The 21,330-nt window shown below is 40.4% G+C and overlaps 1 protein-coding gene across 2 annotated transcripts in view; it reads left to right on the top strand.

Moving 5' to 3' along the window:
• NTRK3 (neurotrophic receptor tyrosine kinase 3) overlaps window positions 1–21,330 on the top strand; it is a 517,214-nt gene that overhangs the window by 372,706 nt on the left and 123,178 nt on the right. Inside the window, exon 13 of one of the 2 annotated variants that reach the window (XM_058156318.1) lies at window positions 4,730–5,327. The exons of the other annotated variant lie outside the window; for it this stretch is intronic. Within the exon in view, the coding sequence (XP_058012301.1) occupies window positions 4,730–4,851 (122 nt within the window). The 3' untranslated portion in view covers window positions 4,852–5,327. Of the gene's footprint in view, window positions 1–4,729; window positions 5,328–21,330 lie in introns of those variants that run through there. 2 annotated transcript variants of the gene reach the window in all.

Genomic DNA, 21,330 nt, shown 5'->3' with positions numbered 1-21,330 from the left:
AAAACGTCGCCAAGACACTTCCAATTTTACACGGGAGAAAACCCGAATAACCAAAGATCTACATACAAACACCCGCGAAAACCTCCAAAAACAAATACACACACACACACACACACACACACACACACACACACACATACATGCAGCCTCCTTGTGAATTTGCAAGCTGTTCTTTGAGCCTTTTTGTGTCTTTTTAACTATGTGAGAGAGAAAGAGAGATTTGAGAAGACTTGTGAAAATGCTCTACAAATAGATTCTGCAGCTTCCAGAATCTATTGGAAGCTGACCCAGCCATTGAAAGGTTGTTGTTTCACCGAGACTTTCATGAGACCAATTGTGACACGGAGGTCTACCAACTTCACCCTTAGCTAGAGTTGCCCTACGGTAAGACATGCAGCCAATAAATCTGACAAATAATCATTTTAGGAAGAATGATTTGGTAGAGTCTACTTCCATATAAAATCCTCACCCTGAGGTTGGTGAGAAAATATTGGCTTCATTTATTTAAAATGATGAAAAGATGACCTCTAAGAAATTCTTCAGGTTGGTATTCTTTTTCAGTCACATTTGAACCCATGCTCTTTTTGTTTTACAAGCTGGACAAGAGCTCTCTCTCTCGCTTTCTCTCTCTCCCTCTCTCTCTCTCTCTCTCTCATATATATATATATATATAATATATATATATATATATATATATATATATATATATATATATATATATATATATATATATATATATATATATATATATATATATATATATGTTTCTGAGGTTTCGCGGGTGTTTGTATGTAGGTCTTTGGTTATTCGGGTTTTCTCCTGTGTAAGAAACAGCTGCGATCACACATTGCTCTTAGAAGCACGGTTAAACACCAGCCTGAAGATGACGAATGAGACTGTCGAACGTCGCCAAGACACTTCCAATTTTACTTTGGGTTTTCTCCCACGTAAAATTGGAAGTGTCTTGGCGAAGTTTCGACGAAGTCTCACTCGTCATCTTCAGGCTGGGTGTTTATAGCTTCGTGCTTCTAGGAGAAATGTGTGATCGCAGCTGTTTCTTCCTTTTAACTGTTAGTGGGGGTTTGAAGACACTTCCAACTTTATGTGGGAGAAAACCCGAATAACCAAAGACCTACATACAAACACCCGCGAAAACCTCAGAAAACAAACACACAGACACACAGACACACACACAGATATACATATACATATACATACATACATACACATACATACATACATACATACACATATATATATATATATATATATATATATATATATATATATATATATATATATATATATATATATATATATATATATATATATATATATATATATATATATATATGTTTTCTATATATTTATCGTGCTTCTGTTAAATCCCAAGGGAAAATACTAGAAAAGATCTCTTCCTAAACTTCATCCGTTGAAAAGAACTTTATACGATGGAGGATACAGTATAACGTAAGAAACATATTTTCATTTAGATGACCAATTCAAGGGCTTTAGACCTCCACGTATTTTTATGGCCGTTTTATGTTTCTTCCTAAGTGCTAAAGCATCCAGATTTCCAAAATTCAGTACAGACCAAAAAAAAAATAAAATAGAATCAGTTCCCAAAAGAACAGCAGATAAACCGTTATAGTGCATAAATGCTACTCAGAACGAATTACAAATTGGATATATCCTGAAAGATCTTAAATAATCTTTAGGAAGGAAGCACTGTATCAATTTAGACAGAACAAGAACACCCAAGATTGAAGAAGACAAACCAGATTGATATCAGTTTGGTACAATGTTGAAAGCTGGTATATTGTGGTGGTTAAAAATATGAGTTATAAGCTGCAAGGACCTGGGGGAAAAAATTCTACTTAGGCCTTGAGCCTCTTCTGAATAAAGGCTATTCTCCAAATTCACAGTTGTGGCCTTCCATCTGTTTTCTGGAAGTCTAATGCAAGCAATAATTTTCTCCTGTGGACAACTGAGAAGTCTAGGATAGCATCAAACAGGAGATTGAAAATAAACCCTTCATGAAAACAGAAGAAAAGTGGCAAGTAATGTCTTATGTACAGTCCTGCAAACCAAGAACTAAACAATAATCTCTATTAAAAACCCTGATTGGTTTTAAATTGCTGTTTTCTACTCTCCCTTCTGTACAGAACAGCTATAAATAGTCAGCTATCTCTTGCATCATTGATACTCGTGCCCACAATTTATTCTCGAGAATTAGAAATCATTTCAAATATCCTACACAATTTAATCAAAGTGGAGGAGATTTCTACTTCCCTTAGAACGTGTCAGGGAATATTGCAGTTGAATTGTATTTAACAATTAAACTGTATTTTGCAGAGGTTTTAAAATCCCATCTTAAAAAAATAAATTAAATAAGATTGTTTCTGTCTTTTCTCTTCTGTTGTGTGGTTTAAATTCATTCAGGCCCAAGAGGTTTGGGAACTCTTTCAGTAGGTTACAGATCAATAGAACAGAGCATCTGTGTAGTGTGGAACCAATATGTTTATTGAGTAGTGTCTCTGAAGTTAGAATAGAATAGAATAGAATAGAATAGAATAGAATAGAATAGAATAGAATAGAATAGAATAGAATAGAATAGTTGGAAGGGACCTTGGAGGTCTTCTAGTCCAACCCCCTGCTTAGGCAGGAAACCCTATACCACTTCAGACAAATGGTTATCCAACATCTTCTTAAAAACTTCCAGTGTTGGAGCATTCAAACCTCTGGAGGCAAGTTGTTCCACTGATTAATTGTTCTGTCAGGAAATTTCTCCTTAGTTCTCCTTAGTTCTAAGTTGCTTCTCTCTTTGATTATTTTCCACCCATTGCTTCTTGTCCTGCCTCAGGTGTTTTGGAGAATAGCTTGACTCCCTCTTCTTTGTGGCAGCCCCTGAGACATTGGAACATTTCTATCATGTCTCCCCTAGTCCTTCTTTTCATTAAACTAGACATACCCAGTTCCTGCAACCGTTCTTCATATGTTTTAGCATCCAGTCCTCTAATCATCTTTGTTGCTCTTCTCTGCACTCTTCCTAGAGTCTCAACATCTTTTTTATATCATGGCGACTAAAACTGGATGCAAGATTCCAAGTGTGGCTTTACCAAGGCCTTATAAAGTGGTATTAACACTTCACATGATCTTGATTTTATTTCTTTGTTTATGCAGCCTAGAACCGTGTTGGCTTTTTTGGCAGCTGCTGCACACTGCTGGCTCATATTTAAATGATTGTCCACTAGAACTCCAAGATCCCTCTCACAGTTACTACTATTGATCAAGGTACCACATATGCTGTACCTGTGCATTTTGCTTTTTTTTGCCTAAATGTAGAACCTTATTTTTTTCACCACTGAATTTTGTTAGATAGCACCCAATGTTCAAGTTTGTCAAGATCCTTCGGTATCTTAAGCCATTATTCTAGTTCCTCCTAATTTGCTATCAGGTCCCCCACTTGATACAGTGAGTCTAAATTCTCTCCATTCTCCTCATCTTCTAAATTTTGGTGAGAGAGAAGTTCCCTGAGAATGGGTCCTAGCACAAGTCCAAAAGCTCAGAAGGCTCTGGTTCCCTTAACCAATTCAGAAGGGAATCTCTGGTTCCCTTAACCAACCCAGATTGGATCCTGCAACATTATCCTGGGACATGTATATTTGCCTTCATTCATGAGAGTCTAAATTCTTATGGGCTCAAAGATGGCCAGACCAATGCTGACAATTGTACCTCCAATTCTGTTCTCTTGCTTGTCTGCTTCTGTTTTTCTGGAGACAATCTAGGGGTATGTGTGTGTGTGAAGGGAAGGGAAGGAATGAGATCCATCAAGGGGTTTGCTTCCTAGAGTTGATTCATTTCCACCTGAATGAACTATTTTCCAAAGTGAGGGAAAGTCACTTTGGAGTCTTAGCCATATCCACTACCATCTTTATTACTGAGGCCAGTAACCAAATTCCATCTTGTTCTGAGCTGATGCTACTAAAAAGCAGCGGGACGTATTAAAGCCTTGGTAGATTTTTCTCAAGAGAAAGTTCCATAAATTATTTTTTCTTTACCCCTGTCATATGTCACTCAAGTCTTTACTGAAGAAGTCAAACCAAATTGAGCGAAATCATAGCAGAGATGGAATTCAATTCAGACACAATTCTCTTCATCCTGCAGCTTATTTGTCACCATATTATATCAGCTTTCATGGAAGAGAAGTGAACAATGAAGCAAGGAAAATGGACATCTGCCCAACTTTGCTTCAGTTCTTTAATATTGTAAGCCCTCCAGTGTTCCATTACTGTAAGATGGGCAGCCAATAAATTTTACAAATAAATAAGTGAATACAAATAAATTTTGCACAGGTGAAGTTTCCTTTAAGAACAGCAACAACAGAAATTCCATAACACTTTCCAGACAGCGTTGGATTTTATATCTAAAATTCTATTTAATTTTATATCTTTGACTGATATCTAAAACAAAAAGATACCAGCTTATGCATCACATGAATATAACCCAACAGTCTGGTGGTTTATTCTGTTTTAGTTTGTTTTCCAGATAATTATATGTATGTCGGTACTTCTCTATTCCTTCCTAGTCTGAATATTTGTTTTGTGATAAGAAGATTATTTTTTTCCTTCCTCCCACTCTTTATTATCTCTTCTGCTTTTTTTTTTTATTCTCCTTTCTTTTGTTTCCTTCCTCCCCCAAAACTCCCCCAATTTCCCCCCTGTTTTAGGTTTCAGAGAAATTATGTTGAATCCAATAACCCTTCCTGGACATTCTAATCCTCTTAACCATCATGGCATTTATGTTGAAGATGTCAGTGTTTATTTCAGCAAAGGACGTCATGGCTTTTAAAAAAAAGAATAAACAAAAACACAAAACAAAACAAAACTCACACACACAATCAACAGCGCAAAAACAAAACAAAAAAAAGGCGAAAGACAAAAAAAAAGTGAAATCAAAAAGAAACAAAAAAGGAAGCCACCTCCTTGGAAAGGTTCTTTGTTTCCACGTCAAGTTTGTTGGTTGTGCCCTTTGAGAGTTATGGGACACTTTACCAAAAGCATGGTCGGTACCCAGATCAAAGCCACCACAAGGTGGGATTGGACCTCAGTCTGCATCCTGCTGAAAAAAATCAACAACAACAAAAGGGTGTACTTTGCTTTCTTTCTTTTTTTTTTTCCCTCCTGCCACCAGATCAAAGGAACGTTGTCCTCTTCTTCTGTTGGTCCTTGTGTTCTTTTTTTTTCCTCCATCGGGTCGCAGTGTTGCTACAAGGCATAACAGGAAGCAAAGCAGAGCAACAAATTATATTTTGTTGTCGTGGTTTTTGTTTAAGGGGGAAATAAAAAGATAAAGAGGTTCTCAAAAGGATGCGTCACAAACAGTTGCACTTTGCTTTTTATTTTTATTATATATATTTTTTTTCTGATCTTAAAAAAAAATAAAATAAACAAGACCCAAGCAACTGATCCGAGTCCAGCGACTTTAGCGGTGGTCTTTTCTGCCTTGGAATCCTTGCGACATCACACAACCTTCGATGAAGACCACCCACTCTCTCTCACTCACTTGCAAGTAGTTAAGGTTATATGGGAGAATACTCCAGAAGCAAGAAGAGATGAGAACTTCGGAAGATATTTTAACCGAGTGAAGACCCTTGGTAAGAAAAACAAAAGGAAGGCAGCCTCCACTATTTCCCCCCACTCCCCCATCCTTGTATCCCATCTAGTCATAAAGCTATTGCTCCAGAACCTATATGGAAAGCAATCAAGGGGGGGGGGGAAACTCGGTTGCTACGCTTACCCTCGAAAGAGAGAGAGATGATATCGGTGGCTTTGTTTTGAATACAAAAAAAACATTTTTTTTGTAGGAGGATCTTCTGTTTGTGTGCGTGTGTGTGCGTGTGAGTGTATGTGCCTTTTTGTGCGTTCGACCTGCTCTTCGGCTAGCTCAGTGTTCCGTTTCTGTACACCAGCCTTTTTCCCCCCTGCTGCTTGTATAATGGCTTTATCTCTGGGGATGGGAGTGGCGTGTGGACGTGTGCGTTTGTGGGATGGTGGGGAGGTAAGGTGCTCCTGGACTTCACACCTTGGATGGATGAGGAGTGGTGTTGCAGATCTCAACAAGTCTAGGGACAAAAAAAAAATGTAGAAGAAATCCACAAGTTGTTGTTTTTTTTTTAAATCATCTCCAATCTGCAAACGAACCATTTCTTCTGCCTTCCTGGCTCATTTTACCCTCCTCTTCCATCACTTTCCATTAATTTCTCGCCAAGTTAGAGATGTATTGTAATTCTGTCATGCACCCTCGAACGTATGGTTGGCTCAAGGCATACAAACTAAGCGAAAGGGGATCAGAATAAGACTCTGGCGTCAATACAAATATTGATTCTAGGCCGAGATCTCTATATAGGTACGTCTATGTTCTTTCTCGCACCTTAACTCCATCTCAAAACCTTTGCAATGGAAGCAGGAAGAATGGCTGGCCTTGATCTCTTCATCCTGGAGAGAAATATCTGTTAGGGTTTTTTTCTCCTCTCATTTTCTGACGGCGGGGGAAAAGAATGGAACAATCAATATTAGAGAAGCTCCTTCAGAGTCTTGGTCAAATGTAGTGCTAGAATGCGGAACATAGAATCATGAGGCTGAAAGGGAAGTCTTCTAGTCCAGGGGTCTCCAACCTTGGCAACTTTAAGATTTGTGGACTTCAACTCCCAGAATACCTCAGCCAGCAAAGCTGGCTGAGGAATTCTGGGAGTTGAAGTCCACAAGTCTTAAAGTTGTCAAGGTTGGAGACCCCTGTTCTAGTCTAATCCCTTGCTCAAGGCAGGAGGCCTTACACCATCAGGAGTAAAGCAGGAGGCCTTACACCTAGTCAAATGGTTGTCCACTCTGTTTTTGAAAACCTCCAGTGATGGAGTACACACAACTCCAGGAGATAAGCTGTTCCATAGATTACCGTATTTTTCGGACTATAAGACGCACTGGAGTATAAGATGCACTTTAGTTTCTGGGGAGGAAAATAAGAAAAAAGCTGATTGGGGGTGGGTTGGCCTCCCGGAATATCCCCAATCAGCTGCTCCCAGAGGTGAACTTTAGCAACAGGTTCATTGATTGTGAGCTCTGCGCCTTGTTTCAGCCTCTGAAATCTCCCTTTGCTTTTTCAGCCTTTGAAACCTCCGTTTCAGAGGCTTTTTTTTCAGCCTCTCAAAGGGAGGTTTCAGAGCCTTTTTTCAGCCTCTCAAATGGAGGTTTCAGAGCCTTTTTTCAGCCTCTCAAACGGAGGTTTCAGAGCCTTTTTTCAGCCTCACAAACGGAGGTTTCAGACGCTGGGTGGGGCTACATTCTATGTATAAGACACACCCAAATTTTCACCCTTTTTTAGGGGGGGGGGGGAAAGATGTGTCTTATACTCCAAAAAATACGGTAATTATTCTCACTGTCAGAAAATCTGTCTTTCTGGATTGCTCCTTAACAAGCTTCCACCCATGATATACTTGGAATAGCAAATATGTTTCCTATGGACACTAATGCATTCTAAGGCAACTCTCTTGGTGCTCCAAACTCCCTTACCCCCCACACTATTTATATTAATACTATTATCATTTTTATTATTTCACTGAAAATAAAGGTGAATCTAGTACCGGTAGTCCTCGATGTGCAACAGTTCATTTAGTGACCGTTCAAAGTCACAATGGCACTGAAAAAAGTGACTTACATGACAGTTGTTCACCTTTGCAGCATCCCCATATTCATGTGATCAGAATTGGGATGCTTGGCAACGGCTTCATATTTATGACGGTTGCAGTGTCTCAAGGTCATGTGAATCCCCTTTTGTGACCTTCTGACAAGCAAAGTCAATGGGAGAGCCAGATTCACTTAGCACCCATGTTACTGACTTAACGACCGCAGTGATACACTTAAGAAACGTGGCAAGAAAGGTTGTAAAATGGAGCAAAGTTTACTTAACATCTGTCTTGCTTAACGACAGAAATGTTGGGCTGAATTGGGGCTGTCGGTTGAGGACTACCTGTATGCTGTGAAATTAAGTATTAAGACGCCAGCAAAATATTTATCTGCTTCCAGATCCTCTGAGCCTAATAACCATCTTAGAAGTAAAAATGCTTTATGGTCGAAGCTAAATTTTATTTGGAAGAATACCTATCTCCGAGGAAGGAATAGGGAACAGCTTGGGTAAGATTAAGGATTGTGACTGGGAGCAACCGTACAACAACTTTGTCTTTTGATGAATTGATGTTGAGTGGCTGCCATGCTCATAATCTAGGAATAAGAAAGTTCCCTGGGACAGCCATTTTTAAAATATCCCACAGCATCCTCTCCAAATTACAAATATTTGTACTGGCTCTGAAAACTGTGTGAAACTGTTGTTAAGGACAAGTGGTTAGACAAGCTAGACCAAAAATATTTGTTTAGATTTTTAGCTTGTTGCAGAGAATTATTTGAGCCATCAGATTTGCCAAATGTTTCTGCAGTGCTATATAGCTTCCAAAATTGCTTATCTTGATCAATTACTCTCTTGGGGTAAGATGAATGAAGACGGAAGCACTGAAGATCTTTAAGAGTTAGGCGTACTGCAGAGGCATTTTGTCTTTACGGAGTTTTCTTTCACAAAAATGCCTAAAAAACCCCAGCTGAAATGTCTTTTTCTACAAATTGCAGAAGAGGTTTATTTATAAAACGTATCATTTCATTTATTTTCTTGCCGGCTTGCTCCAATAATCAAGTCAAGTGCAAAAGCCACAGATAGCTTTAACAACATGGAAAACTAGCCACACGAATTCACCCGGTTCTTAAGTTTGAAACGGCAAATCATTCAAATAAGAACCGAAAACCAAAATTGTAACGTCACTTTTTTGTCAAAGCAGGTTATGTTGGAAACTAATATAAGTAACAGATCACTAGCTGAGGGTTGCATATATCTATATCTATATATATGCTAGTTGTCAGCTTAGGTCTAAAGTTAATTCAACGTGAGATTCCTGGTCTTGAAGTTATTTGTAAGGAATGCCATTGAACTCACTTCCATCAAATTTGAACTCCTTGTTTTCCAGACTTTTCATAGATGTGCCCTACTTTTTCTGCTGAATAAAAACTGGAAGCACACTTTGCTCCTACGTTTCAAAAAAAATTATTTTATTCACGTTAAGTTTGACCCACCTCCAAAGCAGCCTGTTTACACAATTGTGTCTTGTTTTCTTTTATGTATAACCCGCCATTGTGTGTATTTAAACCATTTTCTTAGGGCAAAAGTACTGAGGAGAAGGAGTCTGGAAAACTGAGGAGCAGGTGGTAATTCCTTTATTTGAAGGAATTAATATATTAACAAAAGGGGTGAAATGAATGACGAAGCAAGCTTTGGGCCATCGAAGTTGGAGGCTTTAAGTTGCGAGTCTTAAGAAGAGAGAGAGAGAGAGAGAGAGAGAGAGAGAGAGAGAGAGAGAGATGGTTTTCAATTTTAATTATTGTAATCATTACCTCATTATTGAATAAGAACCCCTCATTCCAAATCATTTTCCCCTTCTCTCCATGTTCATCATCTTGTGCTATGAAAATGGGAATTTCCCCTTTCACAGAGACTCTAGAGGTCTTTATGTCTAGTTTCTTAATAAACACTTTATTTTCTAATTAAACTGCTGCACGGACTCTTTTCTTGGGAAGGCAAAAGGATCAATAAATTTCCCAGCAATGTGTCATGTATTTATTTGGTTGGGCGCGGTTGGCAATCCAAAGGTTTGCATTTTAGGAAGAAGGACATTCCTTGAGTTAAAACATTCCTTGCCATTTGCCTGGTTCAAACGTGCCTCTGTATTTCATTCAACAGCTGGAAGTTAGGCGTGCGAGCGGATTTTACGGGAAACCCTTTCCTTTGAGTTGTGTGAGTGAAGCACGGCTGTAATCAACCAGCAGCGGATCTGATCATACCGCTAAAGTAACGGGCAATTTGTGAAAATAGAAAAAGCTCATTCATTATCAAGTGCAGGAAGGTTCTAAGCAGTGTTAGTTGAAGGCTGTCCTTCTTGGGCAGGAGAAAGGAGCCCCCTAAAGGGCATTCTTGAATCTCATAGGGTAATGGAAAAATGCAGAGTACCAACCGAACACCCAACATCTTGATGGGGATATGCACTAAGTATACTTCATTCAATAATAGTTGGAATATGGCAGGGATGAAATCCAAATGTTTTCCCGACCAGTTCTGTGGGCGTGGCTTGGTGGGTGTGGCAGGGGAAGGATACTGCGAAATCTCCATTCCGTCCAACTCCTGGGGGAAGGATACTGCAAAATCTCCATTCCCACCCCACTCTGGGGCCAGCCAGAGGTAGTATTTGCCGGTTCTTCAAACTACTCAAAATTTCCGCTGCCAGTTCTCCAGAACCTGTTAGCACCTGCTGGATTTTACTCCTGGAATATGGGATCATATGGATTCTCACAACTTGCTAAACCAAAATCAAACATATTTTAGTTTGCTGTGCAGAGTTCTTAGTGCTCTCTGAGTTTGGTTGTTTTCTGGCAGACAACATCAGTGCTAGTCCTTACCTTTGTGTGCTTTCTGAAGCACTTGATACCTATAACATGCTACTGGTAAGCTGATGTTACCTAGATTGAGTAATGAAACATCTGAAGAAAACAATCAGCTAGAAAGCACCAAGGACCCCACAGTCCTCCTCCTCCTTCCAACCCCACTCCCTTCTAGTGCTGATGATGTTACTTAGTTGGGTCATTAAATGTCTGCAGGAAAACCATCAAGCTCAGAGAATACCAAGGAACCCTCATTTCAACCCTGAGCTACAAATATTCTCCTTTAGCTATAGTTTGGTATCCCAAAAGTGCTTTTTCAAGAGGCAACTGGACTTTCTGGTTTTTCTTTGAAGACGTTTCACTTCTCATCCAAGAAGCTTCTTCAGCTCGGAAAGTCCAGGTGCCTCTTGAAAAGCACCTTTGGGACAACCATGACCTGGATGACTGAGAATCTCCATAGACATCTAGTTTGGTGTGCATTCTGTGAACGAAAATGTTGGGCCTTCTTTCTACCTAGGAAAAGTCACTATCTATTGAGCTATATCTCTAATTAAAAAACCAACGAGGCAGCCAATATTTTCAAACAGAAAGACCTCCTGTTAGATTAGAGAGGCTATGATTAGACTAGTTTTAAAAACCATGATAAGGAAGATATATGGGCCAGCTTTTTGAAGATGATGATGACTTAAGTAATTTCCTTACATTATGAAGACCTTATTGAGCTACCTTTTGGACCCCCACACAGCCTCTGAAATGACTCTCCACCATCAAACATGATCCAGTCATTCTGACAAGTGGAGGGAGAGTTAATGTCAATTATGAAATAAATTCTCTCTGGAGAAATTTAGCTCTCGCTGCTGAACACATATGCCCTTCGTCAAAACACTCCTTTAACAGTGACATATTTGAGGCACCGCAGAGTGTTTACTTTGGTAGACCAGATCAATTTAGGGAAATCAGGACTGGAGAGATTAAGTGAAGTAGAATGTATGACTGTAGTCAAGTCAGATGGAGCAGAATGCAGCAATTTAATGGACAAAAACATACCTCTTAGCTTGAAATTTGTGGAGGCAGAGAAGCGCAAGAATGTCAGATTTCCATTTTGGAAGAATGATGGGTCCCATTCAGCTACCTCCCGAAGCAGCCAGAGGAGTAAGACGTTGTCATGCAGGAAATCCAGTATGTAAGTCAAGAGTGATGGGAAGGAATCAAAATTGACAATGAAGGCAGCTCAGAACAAATCTACAGAAGCACAACATCAATAGAGGTATAGAATTCCGAGGTGTTAAACCAACTTGTATTGAAGGATCCTTACTGCTGCTTTTTAGCCTCCTAAGTGCCTGTTCATTTGGGATCAATGCAGCTATGCAAATGTGCCTTGGTTTTGTTCCTAGCATTCTGATCACAAATGTGGCTTTTATTAATTCATCTTATTCACTGATTACAACGTTTTGTGGAGGAAACTGATTGTAATGTCCCATACCTAATTACTCTGCCAGGGTTCAGCCTGACTTGTTCCCCTTCTGTCTTGAACTTCAGCATCTCAAACAATTTTCCTCTCATTATTATATATCAAAGACAAGAAGGCTTTCGTAGTCTAATTCAGATAGGTATGCATTACCATTAGGTAAGTTCATTTCTCAATACTATATATAAGTGACCCCTGTTACAGCATGGAGGTAATAATAAAGACTAACGTTATAAGGTAGTTAAAATTATAATGCCTGTGTAATACTTGGAGTATGCCAGAAACCACCAAGTAAATGCTAATTATCTTAATCAACAATAAGGATATGAGTTTCACTAGGCATCTGGTCAAATTGAATTCTTGACCTAATATTTGTAAGACATGAGTAAGTAAAGACATCACGCTTGGAAAGAGAGTTTGTAGTTTCATTTCCATAGGTAACTTTTCAACTATATATGTTATTAACATTTGATATAGTTCTTTGAGTTCTGATGCCTGATAATTATGTTGATGGTAATAAGTAGTCAAATAACTTTATCCTTACAGTCGGAGCAAGCTGCAAATGAATTCAAATACTTTGGATTTGCATTGTTGCTAAAATTCCATTTTTTAAAATCCAGGCTAATAGACGGTTCCCCCTTGGAAGGCATCCATATTTTGTTACTTCTAATTAAAACCCAATGTAATGAACCTTCCATCTCAGCCTTGAATTGGTCTCATTTATTTTAAAGGCAAAATTTAAAGTGTTATTTTTCATCTTTTGACAATGAAACTGCCCATGGTGGCTTAGAACATGTTAAAAATCTCAGAGCCCTGGAGGCCCTCCTAGAGAGGCTCTGGAGGCTGGGGACAGCAAAAAAGTCACTTCCTGTCCAACAGGAAGTTGGCAAACGGGTGGTTTCTGGACTCCGGAGAGCCGGGGTGTGTGTGTGGGAAAGGCCGTTTTCATCCTCCCCAGACTCATAGAGAGGTTCTGGAGCCAGGCGAGAGAGAAAAATGGCCTTCCCCATTCACCAGGCCCTCCAGAGGCAGGAAACAGCCTGTTTCCCTATTTCTAGTAGGCCCAGAAGGCCAGAAAATCAGTTGGCCGGCATGCACATGTGTGCCGGAACTGAGCTTGCGTGCCCACTGATATGGCTACGCGTACCACCTGTGGCACACATGCCATAGGTTCGCCATCACGGCCCTAGGCTACCATAGCCTTTCAAAGTTTTAACTATATCAACAGAATATTTTTGCATTTTGAGACGCATCGTTGCTCCCATCTTCAACTGTTTCAGATTAAACTCGGGCTTAAAGGGATATGGATGCCAGCTCCAGTAGCAAGACCTTAAATATAGTTTTGATGAGGAGGGGGGATTGTCAAATGTATAATTAGAAATAATGAAGAAAGAGAAATTCCTCTTTTGTAGGTTTTTGTCTGTTTGTTTAATAGAGCATTTCCAGCAATGGAGAGTAATCTATGCCGATGCTTTTCTTAGTCTGACATTTACTGATGTTCCAAGGAAGTGATTATTTGATTCAAAGATTTAATGAACCATAGGAACAATTACTACCAGATTTTGAAGAGGAAATGCATCTTCTGGGATCAGCTTGTACAAAGAAACAACGGAAAGAATTTCCGACTTTGTGTAGTGGAGTAATAGAGATTAACAAGGCTGTTACTGTAAAATGTTCTTTCTTTGTATTTTCATTTTGTTCTCCAACATGCTTAAAACTTGCATCTCTTTTGCCCAGTGTCCGGATGATTAAGGAATGTTATTATAAAAAGTTTTTATTGGTCAAAAAAAATTTTATGCAAATACATATCAGGTATGGTAAATTTTCATTTTTCTTATACATGATAAGAATTTTACTCAAAATTTTAAACACATACAACAGCCATATGGCAAGCAGGTGATACGAAGTAGCTAAGTTTCAATCTTACACAATAAGGAAGGGTCAAGAATAATCAGAATATCATACGAAAGAGAATAAGGAAAACCAACACAATACCAAATATCTTTGTCACTTCCTAGTTTTGGATCTCAGAACTCTGGGTTCAGCCTGACCCAACTCCAGGGCCGCAACAGCGGCAGCCGCCTCCGCCCCATGGTCTATAACCTCCCCTTCTTCAATTCCTGGGTCATCAAAATCCAGGAGGGCTTTGTGTTCCTCCACGTAGGCCGCAGCCTCCGCAATTGTACTAATTCTTTTCGTAATGCCCTCCCGGAAAATCATCAATCCCTCTGGCATCAGCGATCTGAAGCCCACTCCTTCTGGTACAATTTGCTTGATAAAAAATAATATTTCTTTCTCATTTCACGTACCTGTCTGGGAATCTGCCTCAGAATGGCTATCTCCCTGCCCCTATAAGTCAGTGCCCCACTCCTATGTTTTCTAAGAATTTCATCTCTCGTCTCTCTTTTCACAAATTTGACATGAACCTCTCTAGGAACTGCATGCGTGCATATTGTGAATTAACTCTATAAACTCGATCCACATCCCAATTCATAAAATCAACACCTCTCCCAAGAAATTCTCCCAACAGTTTAGTCACAACATCTCTCAAGTCTTCTTGGTCCACTTCTTCCAAATTTTGAAACCTAAGAAAATAAGACATTTTATCCATCTGTAGTCCAAGCACAGCATTGCTTGTCGTCTCCCCTCTTTTCTGCACTGCCCGCATCTCACCCTCCAGACCTTCCACTTTCTGCTTATTTTCTGCTGAGACTTGTTGAGTATCCTTTAAATCCTTTTGGATAGTCACAATTTCTGCTCTTATTTCATCCAGTTTCTTGTCCATATTAGATAACTTTTCCAGAATTCTCTCCATTTCTCCAGCAGTTGGTCTCTGACCTTTTGCCATTTAAAAAAATTTTTAAAATCCTCAGGCAAGCACAGTATCCTTATAATTTCCTCCGGATCCACCAGGGGGCACTCACAGGAGCAACGAGTCCAGAGTACAGTTAGTCAACCAGGAAGTCAAGGGAAGTGATGTCATCAAGATTCTCATAGTGAAGGCGGAAGCTGGACGCCACCATTGTTCCCCAGAGGAGGGGGCCTCAAACCTCCCTCCTAAATTTCTCCATCACCTCTTTCTCCAGAGCTCCACAAAACCGTAATCTTGTTATTTTAAGTTCTCCTCTCCAAAGTGATCCGTACTCCTTCCAGTCGCAGGGGAGAAAACCCCCGCACTCCGGAGTACTCCACTCACATTTGCCGATATCCCTTCCTTCTTCATTCCTCAATTCTTCTCCGTTCCCTGTTCACCACCAGGCTGCTGCAATTATAAATCCAAAGCCCCGGTGTCACCGAGCACAGCGGCCCAGGCGACGACCAAAATAATGGCCGCGGCCTGTGGCCTCCGAACCCCGCCGAGCCTAGGACGCGCCAGCATCGGTCCCCCCAGTCCTGTATATCGGCCGGGAGACCCCTGGCGAGCCGTCCGTGCGGCAGGTGTCCTTTTCGGAACACCTGGCCCCTAAGGGCCTCGGCGGCGGCCGGATTCGGACACTGGAGGCAGGAGAAGCCTTCCAGACGTCCGTTGCCACCGGATACCGGAAGTCGTCTCTGATTAAGGAATGTTGTGTTTGTGAATTCCTCTGTGAACTGACCGGATCTGCACCCCGTAGAATAATGTGCAAATTGGAACATCATTTTTTTTTTCCCATTTGGCTTTTACTTCCTGACTGCCCAGGTTAAAAATATATATATATATATCAAAATAAGTTTAATCAATGTATGTTTTGAGAGAAAATAATGCATTCACTTCCGTGCATGATTAAATGCAAATTTAACCTTGGGGAATGTGGATGGAAATATTTCTGAATGTTTTAATAGAAACAGGTTATAAATAAGCCAAGATCATAAACAGTAGAATGTAAAAGGACCTAAAGGATCACAGGAAAAAAAATGCACATATCAAAGACCCGTGGGAAGATAGAGATCATAAGTATTTCCTTGCAAATACTAGAGGCCTCCAAGCCAAAATTAGGAAACTGTAATGTTTGGTTTTATAGAAGTTGTAGTGAAAATAATGGAAACTTGGTGGGAACAAGTTGGATATCATACAACCAGTAGAATATTGTTATTTCTGGATGCAGTTTCTAGAGGAATAACACGGGAAAAACTAATTGGAAGAAATGTTATTCTGTATGTCAAAGAAAGTGTAGTTTCTGAGAAACTAGAAATCCTCAGAAGGAACAGATTTCTTCAGAGAGTTGCTATAGATGAGAATTTATTTATTTAAAAGGTAAAGGTTCCCCTTGCACATACGTGCTAGTCGTTCCCGAATCGAAGGGGCGGTGCTCATCTCTGTTTCAAAGCCGAAGAGCCAGCATTGTCCGAAGACATCTCCGTGGTCATGTGGCTGGCATGACTCAATGCCAAAGGCGCACAGAATGCTGGTACCAGACCACCAAAGGTAGTCCCTTTTTTCCTGCTTGCATTTTTTACGTGTTTTCAAGCTGCTAGGTTTAGATTGGCAGAAGCTGGGACAAGTAACGAGAGCTCACCCCGTTACATGGCAATAGGGATTCAAACCGCTGAACTGCTGACCTTTTGATCAACAAGCTCACCGTCTTAGCCACTGAGCCACCATGTCCTTTTTATTTATTTAGCTTATGGCAAATACATGGACTTATAATGGTTCAAATGTTAATGTCCAGTCCACCCAACCATTCAAGGACATTAATCTTGATGGACATTCGAACACAATGTGTTTTGCTGAGGAGAACCACAGTCATACTGAGAGGTAGAGACAAGACCCCACTTAAACAATGAGTCCTGACAGACACCATGTTGGGTACGGATCCTGTTCAGAGTTGACCAATGCTGGCGAGGATGGTCAAAACCTGGCACCTTTTGTGTAGGGTCATCTATGTAACAGCCTGTATCTGGGCATTCAGCAGCCCATTTGGCTTTCCACTGTGTGTTGATGTCAAAGTTGTTAGACACTGCAAAGTTGTAGATGAGAAAATACAGTATGTCCCTAAAAATATTTATGGTTATATTAACATGTTTGTAAGGGATGTGGTATTCAGTAGCTACGATGCTGAGCTTGTCAATCGAAAGGTCGGCAGTTCAGCAGTTCGAATCCCTAGTGCCGCGTACCAGGGTGAGCTCCCGTTACTTGTCCCAGCTTCTGCCAACCTAGCAGTTCGAAAGCACGTAAAAAAATGCAAGTAGAAAAATAGGGACCACCTTTGGTGGGAAGGGAACAGGGTTCCATGCACCTTTGGCATTGAGTCATGCCGGCCACATGATCACGGAGATGTCTTTGGACAGCGCTGGCTCTTCAGCTTTGAAACGGAGATGAGCACCACCCCCTAGAGTCAGGAACGACTAGCACATATGTGTGAGGGGAACCTTTACCTTTACCTTTAATATATTCCTAAGTGTCCCGAGTTAAAAAGAGTCAGGAATAGGAAAATGAAAGAAGTCTTACCCCAATTGAGGGCCAGTTTGGTGTAGTGGTTAAGGCTCAAGGCTAGAAACTAGGAGACAATGAATTCTAGTTCCATTTAGGCATTTGGATGATTTGAGCCAATCACTCAGTCTCGGTCCAACTCACCTCACAGTGTTGTTGTTGTGGGGGAAATAGGAAGAAGAAAGGAGTATCAGGTATGTTCACTGCCTTGGGTTATTTATTAAAAAAATAATCAAGTGGGATAAAAAAAAATGATTAAAAATTCATAAATTGGATATATGCATGTTCTCATCATGACATAGCTAACCTATTTAGACCTGCCAAATGATTGCCATTGGAGAATTTATATGGCCACTCATCTCACGAAAAGCATGATTCCAGAATTTAAAAACCAATTAAATTGCAAGGAGGTTTTAGAAAAGTGAGTGTTTGCTTTAATTTTTATGGCAGAAGGTATCGAGTGGGTACCTATCTGGGCCCAGATTGCTGTTTTCAAGAACAGGGTTTGAGAAAATGCAAGAAATAACAGCAACAGGTTATTAATTGACAGATCAGCCACCAACGAGGTTTACTGAGAATTGTAAAAGAACTATGAAATTGCAATTTTTTCTAACCATAACCCTCTAATATATACCCAAGAGTACACACTGTACTAGAAGAGTGGAAAGTAAGCAACACAATACCACTTTTAGAAGAGTGATCCAGATGGCTTATTACTGGTTTTATATACAATGGCGAAAAGTAGCATATAAGCAAAATTATCAGGGCTAGAGAAGAAATAAGTTTTGCAGAAGTGGAACTGACATGATTTCTGAAAAGGTAAGTCTTTTGATATAAATCTCTAGCAATGTAGTCCGTATCTCTCGGTAATTGCTGAGGAACATGTGTCTGAAAGTTCTCTCATGTTTATGTCCAGTTTGGGAAAGTTCTACCAGCTTCTGATTAGTTGTTGAAAGGAAAAAATAATGGAGGATGAGCTAGGATTTGACCGAAGTAGGTAACAGTTGTTTCCATGTGCTATGTACTAATCAAAGAGAGAAACAGCCTAGAACTAAGGAGAAATTTCTTAATGGTGAGAACAGTTAACCAGTGGAATAGCTTGCCTTCGGAGCTGTGGATGCTCCATCTCTGGAGGCTTTTAAGAAGACAAGTACTTGGCTCAAATCTTATAGGGTCTCCTGCTTGAGCAAGGGGTTGGACTAGAAGACCTCTAAGGTCCCTTCCAACTCTGTTATTCTGTTATTCTATGTATCATACTGTTTGGCCCCTCTGAGTAGAAATGATGAGAATAGTATTCCAAGTCCTCTTGATGGCTTTGGATTATGAAAAACTAATGCAGATCTGATAATCTTTAATGGATCTGTACAACGATTGATCGAGGGCAGGGGTGGGCTTCAAAAATTTTAGCAAGGGGTTCTTAATTAGTACAGCCTTTATTGTCATTGTACATTGTGTATACAATGAAATTGGTTAATTTCTCTGCCCAGTTGCTGGATGGGCATGGCCATGGTGGGTGTGGCCTACTTGGCCTCCTGTACTATGGTGGGCAGGTGTTTTTGCCCTCCCCAGGCTCCAGAGGCTTTCCTGAGCTTCCAGTTGGCCCATTTTTTTGCCCTTCCCGAGCCTCCGCACATGCCCTACACTTACCTGCATCCAAAATAGGCTACTAGGGATGGGGGACTCCTGGGAGCAGTGGTGAAATCCAATATTTTTTTACTACCGGTTCTGTGGGTGTGGCTTGGTGGACATGGCAGGGGAAGGATACTGCAAAATCTCCATTCCCACCCCACTCCAGGGAAAGGATACTGCAAAAATCTCCGTTCATGCCCCACTGTGGGGCCAGCCAGAGGCGGTATTTGCCAGTTCTCCGAACTACTCAAAATTTCCGCTACTGGTTCTCCAGAACCTGTCAGAACCTGCTGAATTTCACTCCTGCCTGGGAGGGAAAGGGCGGGGTGGGAGGGCGGGTGGGCGGGCCCAGCCAGGAGTGGGATTTTGGGGTTCTCCAAACTGCACAAAATCTTAGCTAGAGGTTCTCCCAAACCCCTGCGAACCCCCAGCGTTCCACTCCAATTGAGGGGTTTGGAATTATGCCAGTTTGCTGCTTTGCGGTTCTGTTTCCTCTTTCATTTTTACAAACATTGCCCATCCAGGCTAACTATAGATGGTGAGCTTTCTCATGGAGAAATGATTTGCCAAAGAAGAAATCTCATTGCTGGTCTCTCTATATACTCTTCAGACAGGATTACCTGGAATCAACCTAAAAGCAAAGACAAGCAAAACAAGTAAAAACAAGGCAATATTTAAATGTCCCACAATATGAAATGTTTGTGTGTTAGGATTTTCAAAGTTTTCCTTGTGAATATTTTTGGTCTAGGCTGTTAGCTAGCAACTCTAGAACTTTTTAGAAATTCCACCTTTCTTTTCATATCTGATTGTATGTAACAAGCCGGCTGTTCTGTCCCATTTTTTTTTAAACTGATAAAAAAAAAAAATGGTTGCATTTCTCTGTTCAACGCTATACAAATAAGTTAAATCTTCTCTATATCTCAAAAATTACCGCTTATCTAAAATCCCTGTTTTTGATGTTTTGTTATCATCCATCTTACCAGGCTCAATATATGAATCACAATCTCGTTAGATTTTCCTTCGAACTTCATGAATATTCTTCCCAAAACTAATTGAAGGTTTGTTTTGATTTACTGATAGATTATTTTGTGCATTTCTCATAAATACTAAGTCTTAGATGTTTTTAATTCTTGGGCATATCCGTCACAGATGAAACTATGTGTATTTCTCATTAATTATTCCAGCAGAGCTTCAGTTTATATTTACGTGCAATTTCGCCAAAGACGTGTATTATTTCAACAGAATTTCCTGTACTTTGGGCAGAAGATGAAAATATAGCCTTAGAACCCCAAAACTTCCAATGGAAATTTACCATTTCCTAAATCCGTGATGGCGAACCTATGGCACGCGTGCCACAGGTGGCACGCGGAGCCGTATCTGTGGGCATGTGAGTGTTGGCCTGGCTCAGCTCCTTTACACATGCACGCGCTGGCCAGCTGACTTTCAGGTCTTCTGGGCCCACCGAAATTCAGGAACAGGCCATTTTTGGCCTCCGGGGGACCTCCGGAGGGCCTCAGGATGATGGTGGAGGCTGTTTTCGCCCTCCCCAGGTTCCAAGGAAGCCTCTGGAGCCTGGGGAGGGCGAAAAACGAGCCTACTGAGCCCACCAGTAACCTTTTGGTTGTCACATGCCAAAAGCAGGGGGAGCACAGGAGGGTCACACAGGGGGAGGGGGCACAAAGGAGCATTGAATTATGGGTGGCGGCACATGCATGCATGATCTCCCCACTTTTGGCACATGACAGCACTGCCCTAAATGGTAGTTTGTAGGTCATTTTCCAAAACTGAATTTCATCCATCCAATGACAAGATCTTGTCCGCTAATAAAATAACATATAATTTAGTCGTTAACCCCTATGTTTGTTTGCAGATAAATTGAACTTTGAACTTATTACGCTGCCTACTAATAGCTTTAGCTAGAGAAAAAGCAACCCATTTGGAAGCAAATTAAACCAGGAGGATTGATATCTGAATGTGTTCATTATTTTTCACCTCATTTAAAGGTGTGTGTGTATCATTACTGTTGTGGTGGTTGTTAAATACATTTCTGCTACCTAGCTCTGGGAGGGGGGGGGTGTCTTTAAATACTAGCAAGCTGTACTGGAATAATTTGTTTTGCAAGATGTTAGATTTGCAATTATATTTTTATATTTTGAACCACAAAGTTATCTAAGTAGTTTTAGAAAGATAAAATTCATAATGATAGCTATATAAAGAAAACAATATAAGTTTTTTAAAAATCTATACAGTAAAAGGAGTGCGGGGGGGGGGAGAAATGAAAAAATATACAA

This window comes from Ahaetulla prasina, chromosome 13, assembly GCF_028640845.1.
Source record: "Ahaetulla prasina isolate Xishuangbanna chromosome 13, ASM2864084v1, whole genome shotgun sequence".
Taxonomy (NCBI): domain Eukaryota; kingdom Metazoa; phylum Chordata; class Lepidosauria; order Squamata; family Colubridae; genus Ahaetulla; species Ahaetulla prasina.
Note: the sequence above shows the minus strand (reverse complement) of the source record. Positions and strands in the feature narration are given on the sequence as shown.